We start from the raw sequence: 15,502 nt of genomic DNA, 5'->3' as shown, positions 1-15,502 counted from the left end.
TTTCTTAGGGGCAGAATCTTTTTTTCTCAGCATACCCACACTATCTTGCACAGGATTTGGCACAGTAGGTATTCAGTAATCAGTTAAGGGGGAGGAGAAATCAAAGACGAGAGCAGGACAACATAGAGGTTAATTGTAGGGGGCAGCCAGGCAGGGGGTGCAGGTAACGGGCTAGACTTGGGCACTGAGACCAGTCATACTAGATTTGAGTTCTGGCTCTGCCACTCACTGAACATGAGACTTTGGGTAAGTTAACAACACTTATCTATGCCTCCATTTCTTTATCTATAAAATAAGATGAAAAATGGTATTCCAACATATGGTTGTTGTGAAACCTAAATAAGCTAAAACAAAGCACTTAGCATAAGAACTGCAGTGAAGCCTCAGAAAATGTCTAAAACTAGATTATGAAGAGTCTCGTGCAGTTACCTCCATGGAAAATGTAGGTAGGCTAAAGGCAAAGGACACTTGTGACTGATGTCACAAAGAATGTTAAACCTAATCTGTTCAAACAGCAGCAATGGCCTAATAGTTCTGAGAACTCAGGTGCCTGTTTTTTTTTTAAAAAGATGAATCCCATCTCTATACCTCAATAAAAGAAAAGTTTGAGCAAGAAGATGGCAAAGGAGGCTGCCTTAAAACAAATGAGCTTGTGGTATGTATTAATCTGACACTTAAATATGCCCTGTTCTAATGCCTGATGTTTTGAGGGGGGATGGAGGTCTAATGCTAAGGGAAAGTCATGTTTTTGCTGCCATCTACAGATGTCAAAGTGCAATTTTTAAAGTTTCTTAGGCACACACACCCACTCAGAAAGGGAATTCTTGACAAAATGAGTGACAATATATATAAAGTTTAGTTCAAGTTCTAGTAAGCAAAATAATTCAGGCATATTTTTATAGCAATTTATTCTCCTTTGCTTTCTAAAAATATGTATACTTAATAAGTAATACAGCCTTTATAACTACTCAAATTGTGTTAAAACTTGTCATCAGAAGACTGCTGTAATAACACAGGAGCGGGCCAATCATCAATCAGGGCAGTTTAACTGCAGCTGTGGCAGCAAAAAGTTTAAAAGTTTAAATGGTTTCAGCGAGGAATGAGATGAACTGGATTTTACCCCAGGCTTTCTTGCATTTCTTGCATGTTATTAGAATTACTGCACATTGCACACACTTGTCTTTTATTGTTTGGAAATGCAAAATCAAAAACAAGTAAAACCAGAAAAGGAGAGTTGTGTCACCTCTGAGATGTATCTATACCTTATTCTCTCTTATCCATATAATCCACAAGGTAATTGTGATGTGGTGCCAACTCTCCTGTGTGCTATTTTAAAGGGTTAAATATAGACAAGAACTGTTGGAAAAACGTTTGATGGAAAAGAAAGAAGTGGCCCTTCAAGAAGCACATGAAGAAGAAGAGAGAGAGAGGCGACTAGAAGCCCTTCGGAAACAGGTGTTTTTAATTTGGAAACTTTCATGGGTGTTTTTTTTTAAAAAGTGTCTGAGTGGTCTTAATAACATTAGTACTGGTACTTAGTTCATGATCTCTAATATATAAAATGTAACTTTTACAAATTGGGACGCTGATCTTTATTCCTGGGAGCAATTAGACTTATGTTGAACCATTTCTAGTTTCTCTCTGTATATTAAAAGAACTTTTTCAGCACTTTTAGCAAAGCTTTCTCATATTTAAATGCATCTGCATCACCTCTAGGTTATTAGCTGAATACTATCCATTTGCAATAGTGAAACCCTTCACCTAATGAAAGGATCTTATTGTTCTCAAAAAATGTGGTAGAGCAAGATGATCAACTTTGGAACAGAAACCTCTGCTCAGAAGAATCCCACAGTTAACAATCATGTTAAAAACCATGTTTTTAAAATACACTTTTTGTGGAGAAACAAAAACTTACTATCTAGTAAAGATAGCAAAAGTAGATGGAAGTAGACAGTAAATGGCAAAAGCAGGAGTTTAAGAACTTGGGAAATGCTATGACATCATTTATTGGAAATTTTTCAAAACTTTGAACTCAAGGTGATTGGTGGGACCACAAGCTCTAAAATCTCAGCAGTAGGAAAGACTGTCTGGTTTCCCTTCTATGTGAGCGGAGGTCCATGCAGGTCCGTGCAGCATCATGGACGAGAACTTGATCTTGGATGAGCTTCAAACCTAAGACAAACTGGGTTGGTACCCACTAGCAGAGGAAGCCTAGGTCATTTATTTAACCTTCCTTGGCTCCATTTTCCTCATTTGGAAAATGGAAATAATAATAATAGTACCTGCTTTATATGTTTGTAGTACTGTAAGTTCAAATCTGTAAGCATTTAGTTTGTAAAGCCCTCTTTTAAATACTCTTCAGTGTCACATAGTATTTTGTTTGATACATGTTTTAACTCCTTTGTAGTTCTCTAGGACTGGCCTGGTTTTAATATTGTTTCTGGTGTGGCAGAAACAATATTAGGTTTCTTCCAATCACTCAGCAAGTAAATGTCAGATGGGATTCAAACCACAGAGGTCTATTAAAGTGAGAGTACAGATCCGGTGTAAACGCAGACAACTCTTAGGTCATTATCTTCTTCAATAAATTAGATTGTAGAGATAAATTCAAAGCATGGGAATTAAGTACTGGCCATCCTAGATCTGGCAAAATTCAAATTATCCAATCATTAGTGAATAATTATATACCACAGCCTTTCAGGAACAAGACTTAATGACTGTAAGGAAATGTGGGCCCCAAAATGACCACGTGGAGAGCAGTGATCTGGCCAAGAGATTCTTTATTGCCGGGTGGGAGAGGGAGAGAGCAGAGAGCCAAGAGAGAGAGGGAGAGAGGGGCAGGGGCTTAAATACCCTTCAGTGGGACTCAGCATGATCTGATTGGTTAGGATCTTATGGTTCATGCTAATTGGAGGTTGGGGCAGAAGGAGGATTCAAGCTAGACTTGAGGCAGGACTGTGACCCTGGAAAACAGGAGCTTAAGGGTGCAGTAAGAACTGAAACCTATTGGCGCCATTATTGCCAACAATGACACTATAACTGAAGACATTCTTTTTCAAAATATAACTTTGATAACTACAGAGTCTATATGACTAGAATTCCTTCCATCCATGAGTCCTTTGAAAATATCTGTGCCCATTATCAGTGTTTAGAATTATAGTAGAAGATATTTTAGCCAGAAAACCTACAATAATTAAATATGTTTAATCTCCCCAGTTATTTCATTACAGTTTCTAAATGGCATTAAAAATGCCATTTACTTCATGCTAATTTTTGACTTGTGGAATTAAGAGGCAGGTGTTACTAATGGTGCATATAATTTACAAAATTAGTGACTTCATTAATGCAGGTTTGAATTATCATGCAGGATAAAGGCATTTGTGTTAAAATGACTCTGCAGTTTTGCAGTAGAAGGGGGAATAGTGATTTATTGCAGTCCCTGGAAATCTATTTGCCTGATACACTGGAAATTTATCCATCTTACCTAGCAATGCCAACACCCTTGAATTTACTGTGAACGATATGCGCTAGATTCAGCTTACTCATATTAAACTTTCAGGAACCTTCATGGGGTTTTTACCACAGCCATAGATTGCTAGCAGTTAAAATGATTTTTTAAACTTTTTACACTCAAGATATTTGAATATGTAGGTTTTCTATATGTAGATTCCCTATGACTTTTATCAGAAAAATAGATTTTATCAGAAATCAGTCATAATTGTGATTACTAAATCATTAGTAGTTTACTTATTTTATCTTTTTTTTTTTTTCAAATCAAGGTCTGAGAGCATGCTAGGCAAATGCTGTGTCACTGCACTATATACCCAGCTCTACTCATTCGCAAATAGTCATATACCATGGCCTTTCACAATTTTGTTTGATATGTTTTAACTCCTTTGTAGTTCTCTAGGGTTGGCCTGGTTTTAATATTGTTTCTGCCCTTTCCTTTTAGGTTTTATCTTTAACAAAAATTTCTTTAGTGATCATTAAACATTTATAATTTTGCCCGGAAGTATTTAGCTTGTACCTTGTTCCAAGTAGCCATACTTTCTCTTTTTTCAGGTCGCTGTTGCTGCTCAATTTGATCCTGTTAGAATGATGTCAGATACAATGGCATGGAAAGCTAGGATGGGCATTGACTCTGAGCAAGAATTTATTCTTCAAAAGCCACTCTTTACATTGAATACGTACAATGAGCAGCAGGTAATTATGGGAACTAACATGATTGATGCAAAAACAGTGGTGAGGATAGGAAGAACTGTGTGTGTTGGGTTTTAAATTGTTTAGTTTTTTTCTTTCTTCATTTATTCATATGTGCATACATTGTTTGGGCCGTTTCTTTCCCCCATCACCCCCCTCGCTTCCAGGCAGAACCTGTTCTGCCCTTTTCTCCAATTTTGTTGACGAGTAGACATAAGTAATAATAAGAAAGATAAAATGTTTTTACTAGTTGAGCTAAGGATAGATATACAGAGAAATTAATTAAATTAATCAATTAAATTGTTTTTAATATTTACATTTAAATATCATGTATTTGCATAATTTTTACTTCTAAATGAGAGCACATAATTACTGCTTAACTCTTAATATTATAAAATGGTTAATAAGTGACCATGGAACAAAACAGTTCACCTGAAAATGTTATGAATCTGTCACTGGAAATTATTTTTAAGTAAAAAATTAACTTAATAAAGTTCTCTTCATAAGTTGTGTTAATATTGTTTTATAGTTTAAGTATTTCTCTGTTGTATTAAGAATTTATATTTAAACCCATAATATAAATCCTGTTAAATAAGCAACTAGCAAGACAAAGCAGAGGAAAGCTTTCAGAAATTATAATGGATAGAAGATATTACATTAGAGATAATAATAAAATCAAACATTTTCTGTGGAAAAACCATTGAGGGGTTGTTTAATTATTTCTAGAACTTAGAATTCATTTTAGTCTGTGTCTAGAACTGAGAAGAGATTTTTAAAAGATCTTTTAAATGGATGGAATGAAGGGATGGAGATGGGGGAGAGTATGTATGAATAAAAGGATCTCACTGAAATTAAGGGAGAAAGTAGTAATTTTTCAAATCTAAAAAGAGAAGCTAAAACTTATTTAATTATTTAAAAATCATGAAATTTATCCATTGCCAAACTGTTACATGCTTGTGTCAAGGGTCCTTGCTTTCACAGGCTAGAGAACTGGTTCATGAGGCAGCTGAATGATAAGCCAGTATATAAAGTAGGATTTATTAGCAAGAAAGGAAAGGCTACAGGTAAGGTACTGCAGCGAAGCCCAGAAGACAGTAGCTCACTGCTCAGGTGAAGGCTGGGGTTTTTATGGACGTTCTAACTCTGGGTTAGGTGGGTTTTTCTCATTGACCATGGATTCGCAGGCTTTCTCAGGTGAACTGGCTTGGTTTGCACCTTTATTGGAGGAGAGGAAACAATTTTGACAGCTTTTTGCTCATCAGCCCTGTGGTAGATCTGTATCTCTTCTTTAGTATACAGGAATGCAGGCCTCCATCTCCTCAGGATGCAGGAATGATATTGCTCTCCATGGGGGATGGGACACTCACTCATCTGCCTTAGGTCTCCAGACTCAACAAATCACCCCTCTGAGACAAGTACCCAACTGCTGTTGGGGAGAGGGGCGATGACTCATCTAGCTACTTCCTGCTGACAATGGGGCAGTGGGGGGATAGGGGAGAGGGTACTTGTCTCAGGGGTTGACCTGTGTAGTTTCTAGGGGCCCACCAGTAGAATGGGATGGAGGGCTCATGCCTAGGCAGAGGTGAGTATTTCTTGACTAAAAGCTGGAGTTTTATCTGTTGGACCTGTTCAGACATAAATCTGGAGAGAGGATTTATTATACAAGACCCAAATAGGAATATTAGAAAGAGCATAAAAAGGTGTCTGGCAAGGGCTACATATCCAGGGATCCAGATTCTGCAAAACTCTGTAACTCCCAAGAAAGCTCTAAGCTGCTTTATGGTATAGGTGAGCGGGAAACGGAGGATTGGGTTGATTCCTCATGACTCAGGGAGTGAGTCTGTCCCTTTAAGAGCACACCTAAGTAGGTGACCTGTGGGAGGCATAATTGAGCCTTCTCCTTAGAGACTCTGTATCCCCTGGAGGCCAGCAAGTTTTAAAAAGGACTCAGTTGCCCTGCAGATGAGGGGCTCTGTGACTCTGCACAGAAGCCACATCAACATATTGAAGAAGGGTAGCCTCTGGGTAGTGCCAACCTAATAAGTCTCTGATTAGGGCCTGTCCAAAAAGATGAGGGCTGTCTTTAAACCCTTGTGGTAAAACTGTCCAAGTTAGTTGCTTTAAGGGTTTGTGGGATCTTCAAAGGCAAACGTTCTGACTGTCAGGATGCAGGTTAAATGTAACACTTTTGGATAAAAGAGAACTTTAGCTCATTATTTTACATAAATTGACACTTTTAACATTGTAAAGTATAGACACAACACTGTTATAAGGTGTTCGTTTAAGACACATGAGCAAATACATAAGTGAACTCTGATTTAGTAGTACTTAAAGCTTGACAAGATCAACAGAAAACACAAGTAATTTTTTGATAAAATCTTTCCCTATAACAGTTTTTTTTGTAGATGTTACTCAGAGCAGAACAATATTAAGATAGCCTTGTTATTTTATAGACAGAGAATTTGATTTTAGTTTGACATGACCCTAAAAATCTTTTAGGAAACTCTTAGATTATAGTCAACTTTAATTTTATCACATACTGAAGCTTTTTATTATACGCTTTTAAAACTTACTCAGACCTTCATATAACATTTTGAACCCTTTGATGGTTTGTCCTTATCCCTCTTCTCCATATTTGGCCAATAGAGTGTAGGGATTGGGAACAACTGGGTGGAGAGGAATGGCTGCTTCATCAATGAGCTGGAGGTCTTGAGCCAATCTCCATTTGTTTGGCCCCTTGAGGACAGCAAGAATAGGAGTATTATAGGGGCTGGAGCAACTAATTAGCAGCCCGTGGTTTTTTTGTTTTTGTGTTTTTCCTGAAGGAGGGGGCAGTAGAGATAGCTGTCTGGGGGGGAAGAGAATTTGAGCTTTTAGTTGAGATAGTAAATTCCATCCCAGCAGAGGCACTGGAGTTTCAGGAACTATGAGGAAAGAATGACAGAAGTGGAGGTTTCCCCAAGAACAGGCCAGAGACCAGGTAAAATATTGCTCTAGGGGCTGGCCAGATATGCCCCAAACAATAAATTTGTCATTGGACTGGGGATCAGGAGAGAAAGGTAAGACAGAGAAATGGGCTCCATTGTCTAGCCTGAAAATGATGTTTTACTTTTCTGCCATTATGGCTACCCAAAGGCTCCTCAACATTGATGCCAAGAAGTGGAGCATGGACAGGAGGCTGGGACCCATCAATCCATAGGAGGTGGCACCTTGCCTTCCATCTGGAGACGGGAGCTCTTAGACCTCCAGTGGTCACCTTTGCAGAGAGGGCAGGGTCCTGGTTGGGAGCAGGGTTAACTCCCAGGCTGTTCCCCTCTGAGCATTCTCTGCACACCATGGTAGTAAGCTCAGGATGTAGGCCCCAGTCAGGTGAGACCCTCTCTGAGAGCTGCAATTAGGTCATGATGTCTCATATCTTTTTCTCTCCTTTTAGTAAGGTCCCGATTATAGTATACAGACATGGCTAGCTGTATTAGTTGACCCAATGATTTTTCTCTATCAGCCACAGACTTTGAGTTTTTCAGGAATATCTGGGGCTGATTATGTTAGAAATTTATATTTGAGGAGAACCTCTCCCACCCGTGACTCTGGGTCCTCTGTGGTATGCTTTCTGATAGCATCTTTAAGATGCTGTAGAAAGGTAAGGGAGTTTTCTTCAGGGCCTTGCTGTACTACAGTTACCTGGGAATAGTTTAGAGGTTTGACTTTAGTCCTTTTTAGCCCTTCCACTATGAGATGAATGAGGTGGCATCGACGCCATTTCATCTTCCTTACCATTTTTTTTAATTTAGTAATGCTGGGAAATTGAACCCAGGGCCTTGCATATGCTGGGCAGACACTCTCCCACTGAGCCCCAAATATTTTTTCCTTTGGCTGTACTGGGATTTGAACTCAGATCTTATGTCTGCAAAGTGGCACTTTACTGCTTGAGCCATACCACCAGCCCCTTTACCATTCTGATTTTCAGTGTGGATCTGTTAAGGGGACTGCCTGTGCCCCTGTAGGTAGGCACATTCATTCCCACATTTCCAGGTGCCACGGGTATTGGGGCTCATTGTAAATGGTAATCATCTCCAACCTGAGTGGCCTGGCCCAGAACCCATTGCTTTTCTAATGAGGAAAGAGTCTGGTCTTGTAGAAGCATAATATTCCTTCATGCCAATTCAAAGCCTCTTTATCACAGAGATAAAGGCTTGAATGTATTGGTCAGATGCATCAGTATAGCTGTCCAGATGTTTTTTAATTTCCCTTAGATCTGATAGCTGGAAAGGGACATGGACTTGCCCTCTTCCTACCATTGCCTGTTGAAGGGGGAAGCACCCATTAGGAGATTTTGAATATTAGGGTGGCTTAGAAGGTAGGGCAGAGGGTGGAGCAGTAGGGGTGGGGGACTTGTCATTGATAAGGGGTTTTTCTGGTCCTCCTTCCCCATGTTTATCCTGTGGCTTACAAAGAATGGCCAGCATTTGAGTACCTGGATGGTGACTATGGAGCCAATCTGGGTGGTCTCGGAGATAAAAGAAAATTTGTACAAGGGACCTCAGTTTCCTTTTCCTCCCTTTTACAGAAAAGGTCTAACTGGAGTATGGTATTGTAATTTAAGGAACCCTGTGAAGGTCACTTCTCTTGGTCACCCAAGGTATACTGAGGCCAGGCCTCAGTACAAAACTTACAACATTTCCTTTTAACGTTTTAATAGACAAGCCAGAAGACTGGAAGGGGCAGGTCCCATCTAGAAAAACAACAACAATAAACTGGGTCAGTTTCCTTCTTGTCAGCATCCTGACTGGGAATGACCTTACTAACGAGTCCAGGCATCCCTGTCTCCTGACTTTCCCCCTCATCCGTGGTCAGGACTGGGAAAGTGAACTGGTTGGGTTAGACCACCTGACCAACACAGTGAGAAGAGAAAAAAAAAAACCCAAACGCTAGGATCCTGCCTTTTAACTAACAGCCAGCAGCCTCTTTAATAAAAGCTACCTTTTTAACAAAGGAAAACATCATCTGCAAAGTTAGAGACGGGCATTCAGAGGGACCCCGGGGCAATAACGGTACCATAAGGGACGACTAGTGCTAATATTTGGAGGGAAAATTTATGCTGAGGCCAAAAGTATAGGAAATTTTAATGAGAAGCTTAGAGACCACAATAACACCCATTTTGCTATTCCCGGGACTATAACCTTGAGCTAACAGTTGGCTTACAAGGGCTGGGTCTGGTGGCCCGAGGCATGAGGTGGGACTGGGAGCAGGGCTGGTGCAAGGCGCCACCCCCACCCCCACCCCCACCCCCACCCCCACCACCACACACACACCTGGAACAAGCGACCCAGTCTGCCTAGGCCTGATCCTGCGGCCCATCGCCCCTCCCCCTCCTGCACGCATTTGTTATTCCTCTCATCCCTTTTGGGGGAGTGGCAGCAGGTGGCAGCCATCACCTTGTGTGGCTGGCGACCCAGGATGTGTGCTGGGTCCTCTCTATGGATTCTCTTAGCTATGACAGGTGATCCCGCTGTGCCCAGGGGCCAGCATCCCTGTGCACAGGTGCGCCTGTTTGCTTTCCCTCCTCCCCTTGTGGGGGTGGAGTTAGGGCGTGAGTGGCGGCTGCAGTTTTTTTTTTTTTTTTTGCAAGCCCCTCTGCCTCTGCAAGTGCCTAGCAGCTGATTTAAAGTTGCTTTGGACCGAAGAGGCTGACAAACTAGTGGGAATAACTTAAGTCATAAGGTACCATGCTACAAGTTTTTCATGGGAGGCCAGGGTCCCAGTAAGCCCAGGGAGGGAAGGCAGACAGAGACAAAGGACACATGGTGACACCAGGGAGGGAGGAGAAAAGGTGTCCTGACATCTTAGGTAAGGGAGGGGAAGGCAGAGCCTGGAGGCATGACACATACCTGAGGGATTAGCGATCACGTGTGCTTCTAGGTTGCTCCCACTGAGTGGTACTGGAACACTTTCAGCAACACAAAACCTCCACTCTAGGGTCACTGTCTGAGGCAGAAGGGGCGTTAGACAGGGGGAAAAGAGAAGCAGTCGTCAGGTTCCATAACCAATCAGGACTCCCCCAATGTAGCATGAGGCATACCCGAATAAACCTCAGGCTTGGTCTTGAGCTCCCCAGAGCCAGAATCACCTTGAGGCCAGAGTTGGCAAGGAGCAGCTGGCTTGACACCATGATGGGAATGTCCCTTAGGAAGATAGGAAGAGACAGGCAGGGTGAGCAGTGCAAGGAAGTCTGCTTTTGGCTAGTCCTCAGCAGGGGGTTTCCCCCAGCAGGAGCATCCAGCAGGGTGCCAGACACTCAACAGTCGCACCTTAGGCATGACCCTGTTTGGCACTCAAGATATATCAACCTTGGTTCAGAGGAAAGGTCCCTTCGCGCGTTGCCAAAATGTTACATGCTGGTGTCAAGGGTCCTTGCCTTCACAGGCCAGAGAACTGGCTCATGAGGCAGCTGAATGATGAGCCAGTATATAAAGTAGGATTTATTAGAGAGAAAGGAAAGGCTAAAGTACTGCAGTGGAGCCCAGAAGACGGCAGCTCACTGCTCAGGTGAAGGCTGGGGTTTTTATGGACGTTCTAACTCTGGGTTAGGTGGGTTTTTCCTCATTGGCCATGGATTCACAGGCTTTCTCAGGTGAACTGGTTTGGTTTGCACCTTTACTGGGGGAGAGGAAACAATCTTGAGAGCATTTTGCTCATCAGCCCTGTGGCAGATCTGTATCTCTCCTTTAGGATGCAGGAATGCAGGCCTCTAACTCCTCAGGATGCAGGAATGATATTGCTCTCCATGGGGGATGGGATACCCACTCAACTGCCTTAGGTCTCCAGACCCAACAAATTGAATCCATGGTGATGGAGAACAAGAAGTTGAGTATTTCATTCATTTACTACTTGAACACATATTTATAGAATATATACTATATATATTCCATATATATATATGGAGATGTAGCTCAGTGCTATATCCTGAACAAGACAGTCTAGTCCTGTCTGGAAGAAGTGAGTGGAGGACCTGGTTAGAAGAGAAAGTAGCATGTACATAAATAATGCCACGAGCATAAGAGCAACTCCACATTGGAGGTTAAGGGCCACTGAAGCAAAGGGAAGGGAAGGAATGCTTAAACCTGCCTGGGAAATTAGAGAACAGGTTGGGTGGGATGGGTTCTGAACTCTAACTTAGCCAAGGATTTTGAATGGCAAAAACAAAATTCACTCAAGATGACTTACAATAAAAACACAACACAACAAAACAAAAAAATAAGTTGGGGTGCATAGGGAGAGAGATTACTCATAAAGATTAATGGGTATCTCCAGATATCAACTTCCAAAGTGTGTGTGTGTGTGTGTGTGTGTGTGTGTGTGTGTGTGTGTGTGTGTGTAGTGGAGAGAAGGGAGCTAGGGCCTGAAGCAATTGAAGTCAGAAGATGGAAAGGTTTTCACAAAGCAGAAGAGGATAGGGTGAGGCCTTTCCTGGCATGTCTTCAGTGTGAGGTACATGGCCAGGGGTACCTGACAACAGCTGAGACGTGAGAATGGAAACATGGGTTAGGGTCAGACTGTGAAAACATAGTAAGCTCTTGCTGTAAGTCATTTGACTTTTATATTGTAAACAGACGTGAAACTTTAAAGCAGGTAAATTATATAATCAGATTTATGTTTTAGCTATGTGTCCTGAATGGAAAATTGGTGAGGGTGGAGATGGGGTGGGGTAAGATCCTCAAAAGGAGCTTAAAAGATGGCAGAGCCCTCACAGGAGCCGTGGTGAGGGAGTCATATATGGCTCTGGCTGAGATAGGGAGGAGATAAAGAAAGTAAGGGTGATTCTAAACTAGAAAGCAAGTAATATTAGGAAGAGCCTGCATTGTGGATTCTAATTCACATTCACTATTTATTGGCTGGGTGCACTTATGTAAACTATTAGTATCTTTATGTTTGTTTTTGTCATCTATAAAATAATTACTTTCAAGATCCTTATAAGGATTAGAAATAATAACTATCAACTGCCTAGAGTCTTGCCTGGTCCCTAGTAGTAATTCCATGAATTATACTCATTAAGTAGTACTGTCCTTAGTACTGTAAGAATGCAGAAGGAAAAACCAACCTAAGGAGGAGAAATTGCTTCGTTTATGTCATATTTAGAGTACAGATGTCTAGAAGACATTTGCAAGAAGCTGATTAGCTGCCTCTGGAGAGGAGAATTGGGAAGGCAGAAGTCTGGGTAGGAGGAAGTTCCTGCTTTGTATTTTCTACTCAAAAATAAAATAAGTGAAAAAAATTCAATCCCAAGCTGAAGAGAGGTAAATCTTGGGCATAATTTGAGAGTCAATAACACATAAATTGAATCTGAATCCTTGGGAGTGGGTAAGAATGAACAGGAAGAATACATTGAGGCAGATCTGAGTCTTAGGCTCCATTGATTGCTTCTCAGACAAATCTCTGTATTATTCTTGACCTCATACTCATTATTGCCCCTAGCCCTGTATCTGATCAATTGCCAAGTTCTACTGATTCTTCCTTTCACAGTGTTTCTGATGGCTTTTCCTTGCAACCAGTCAAATTTAGGCATTTATTACCTCATGTCTAGACAATCATAGTAGACTTCTAACTACTTCCTCTGCCTCCATCTCCTTTCCCTGCCACCTTAATTTATTTTGAATTTATCCTCTTCCTATGTTACTTCAGTGATTATATTACTTTCATGCTAAAAGCAGAAACAAGCACCACCCCACTAGCTCCTTGACATGACTTTCAAGTCTTTGAAATTCAAATCCCAGTCTGAGAAGTGTCCTTTTCTTCAGAGTTTCTCAATGACCAAACTATTCTGATTCCCAAACTGATTACCTTTAAGTTTGTTTGTGCCTTCTTCTCTGGTTAGATCTCTATTCTTCCCCCTCTGCTTGATGGAAGATTAAGTTTAACTTTCAGTATAACTTTGTCTTGATCGTTTCTTTTTCCTTGAGACCATCTTCATTTCACCAGTGCCAGAGGTACCTCCATGTTTTAGCACTTGTAGACCATCTGTCACTTGTTGCCACAAGCTATAGTTATCTCTATATCTTATTATCCCCATTTATTTAGGAGGACTTCATATCCAGGTAAAATCTCTCATTAGATAAAATCTGTATGTTACCATGTTCTTATCACTATTCATAGGAGAGAAAGAAGAATCAGGCCCAATCAGCTATAAATGAAGACAGAAATTGAACCACTCATATGTCTACTCCCACTTAGCATCAGATTGATGGAGGCAATTTCTAGTTCTGTTTGAAATAGAAATCCAGCCATGGAAGAAGGTTCTATTGATTTTGTTTTCCAAGTAGTGACTATGTGTTTAAACTTAATTTATACATTGTTAAATGAGGGAGAAGTTAAAATGTCTACTTAAAGACATGCACATGATTGGTTTATTTATTAAAATAGATTTATTTTGATCAATGGTGAACTATGTTTTATAAGTCTAGCCAGCAATAAATAATAAATCAATAATAGTATTAAAAGTAAGCTTATTTTATCTCATCTTTTAATGCTTTTAATGTGTTACATTTTGATCAACATATATACAGTATTCTACACAGCCTATCTTGGAAACAAGTAATGTCCTGGAAAATGATAATGTCAAAAAACAGGTTTGGACATTTTTAGTAAAAAAATAACCAGAATGTAATCACAATATTCACAAAGTTTATGAGTCATCTAATCATCTAAGAAAAGAAAATGATGCAACTTGGGAAAATATGAAACTAAATGATAAAAATTACTTTAGTTCAATGAGTTGTTATTTATTTAAGTTGTATTTTATTTCTACAGATAATTTCTGACCCTAGACTTCGCTTTGAGTTAGCAATTCGAGAAGGGGGACTTCATAAAACATTATATGCCAAGGAGATGTTGCCAAAAATCAGACCTCAGAAACCTCCAAGGAAGGACATGGAGTCTACTGTATTTAAAATCTAGAGCCATATTCAAATTCCATTATATACAAATAAGACTTTTCTTTGACAACATTTATATGGACGACAATAATTACCACTTTGTAACATTTCTTAAATATAAGATGTAGAAATCATAGCATCTATTAAAATCTATTAAAATACCTTTGCCTTTCTTTTGTGATTTTTAAAATTTTATGCACTATTTCCTATATTTTTTGTTATATTCAATATTACCAAATTCATCACAATTATGGAACTTAATTATGGGACATTTGGCATATATGCTGTCATTTAGTAAACTGCATTTTGCAAGTTGTGTTATCCCAAGAAAAGAATTTGAAGTAACCATTTACAAGAATTATAAATTATGTAGCTTCTACCTGCTAGCGTTCATTTCTGCTTTTTATTCCAGAATTTGACTTTTTAAATTATGGACACTTCATTACTGTTAATACTTCTATTATTTTTTGATTACTGTAAGAGGAGATTCAGCCTTTCTCTAAATTTAGAAACCAATTTGGTACACCATGTTTACTGCAAACCAGTCATCCAAACAATTTCATTTTGCAAATTAGCCCTTAAGAATAAATTAGAATTTAGAAATAACATTTCAAGCATGGGAATACCTATTTTAGTTTGGAAAAATGTATTTGGTTCTTTAGAAGGAACATTTAAATTTTTATGATATTTGGAATGCTATCAAAAGTTTTAAATTATTTAAGAAACACTTAGATGATCTTATAGAAAAGGAGAAGTTCAAATAAAACCAAGCATAAAATTTTGACTATTTCTAAAATGTGGTTATTCTACCAAGCAAAGCAGTGTTGTTAAGAATTGCCATGGTTACCTTAGGAAGACTTCCCTTTTTTCTCTCTCTATTGCCACTTCCTGCATTGCCTATCTACCTCTAGACCAGGATTGTAGTCTCCAGGCAGTTACAGGAATAATGTTAAAAAAAAAAAAACAGACACAAACCAGTCTGACTGGTGAACTCTATCTTCATGGCTGTCACCAACATCATGAAAATAAGTAAAACAAGTCCAACCTGTAAAAATAAGCCTTCACAAGAGATTCTATGGGAAACCCTTTTCCACATTTCACCATTCATCCTAATACCCTCTCAGTTCAGCCTTTTGACTTACATTACCATAACATCTCTTAAAAAGAGACAAAAGAGTCTTTAAGAACAAGCAGGAGGTAGTGGGCATTGGTGGTTATTTTGAAGGTGTCTCTCAGGGTCATAATGTTCTTTTATGGACATCTCACCATAAATCCTTGGAAGCTCTGCTATGTCAGAGCACATCCTGTCCAAATAGCAAGATAAGGACTCCTTCAGAGTCTGTGGGTCCTTACTCAACATCCATACGATGTCC

At 39.7% G+C, this 15,502-nt stretch overlaps 1 protein-coding gene across 4 annotated transcripts in view; it reads left to right on the top strand.

Moving 5' to 3' along the window:
• Ccdc148 (coiled-coil domain containing 148) overlaps positions 1-14,241 on the top strand; it is a 297,747-nt gene extending 283,506 nt beyond the window's left edge. For all 4 annotated transcript variants that reach the window (XM_074070859.1, XM_074070858.1, XM_074070860.1 and 1 more), the window contains 3 exons: positions 1,338-1,455; positions 4,063-4,203; positions 14,005-14,241. In XM_074070859.1, the coding sequence (XP_073926960.1) occupies positions 1,338-1,455; positions 4,063-4,203; positions 14,005-14,151 (406 nt within the window). In that variant the 3' untranslated portion in view covers positions 14,152-14,241. The remainder of the gene's footprint in view (positions 1-1,337; positions 1,456-4,062; positions 4,204-14,004) is intronic.
• The last annotated feature ends 1,261 nt before the right edge of the window (positions 14,242-15,502 follow it).

This window comes from Castor canadensis, chromosome 4 (assembly GCF_047511655.1).
Source record: "Castor canadensis chromosome 4, mCasCan1.hap1v2, whole genome shotgun sequence".
In the NCBI taxonomy this organism is placed as follows: Eukaryota; Metazoa; Chordata; class Mammalia; order Rodentia; family Castoridae; genus Castor; species Castor canadensis.
This window is presented reverse-complemented; position numbering and strand designations above follow the sequence as displayed.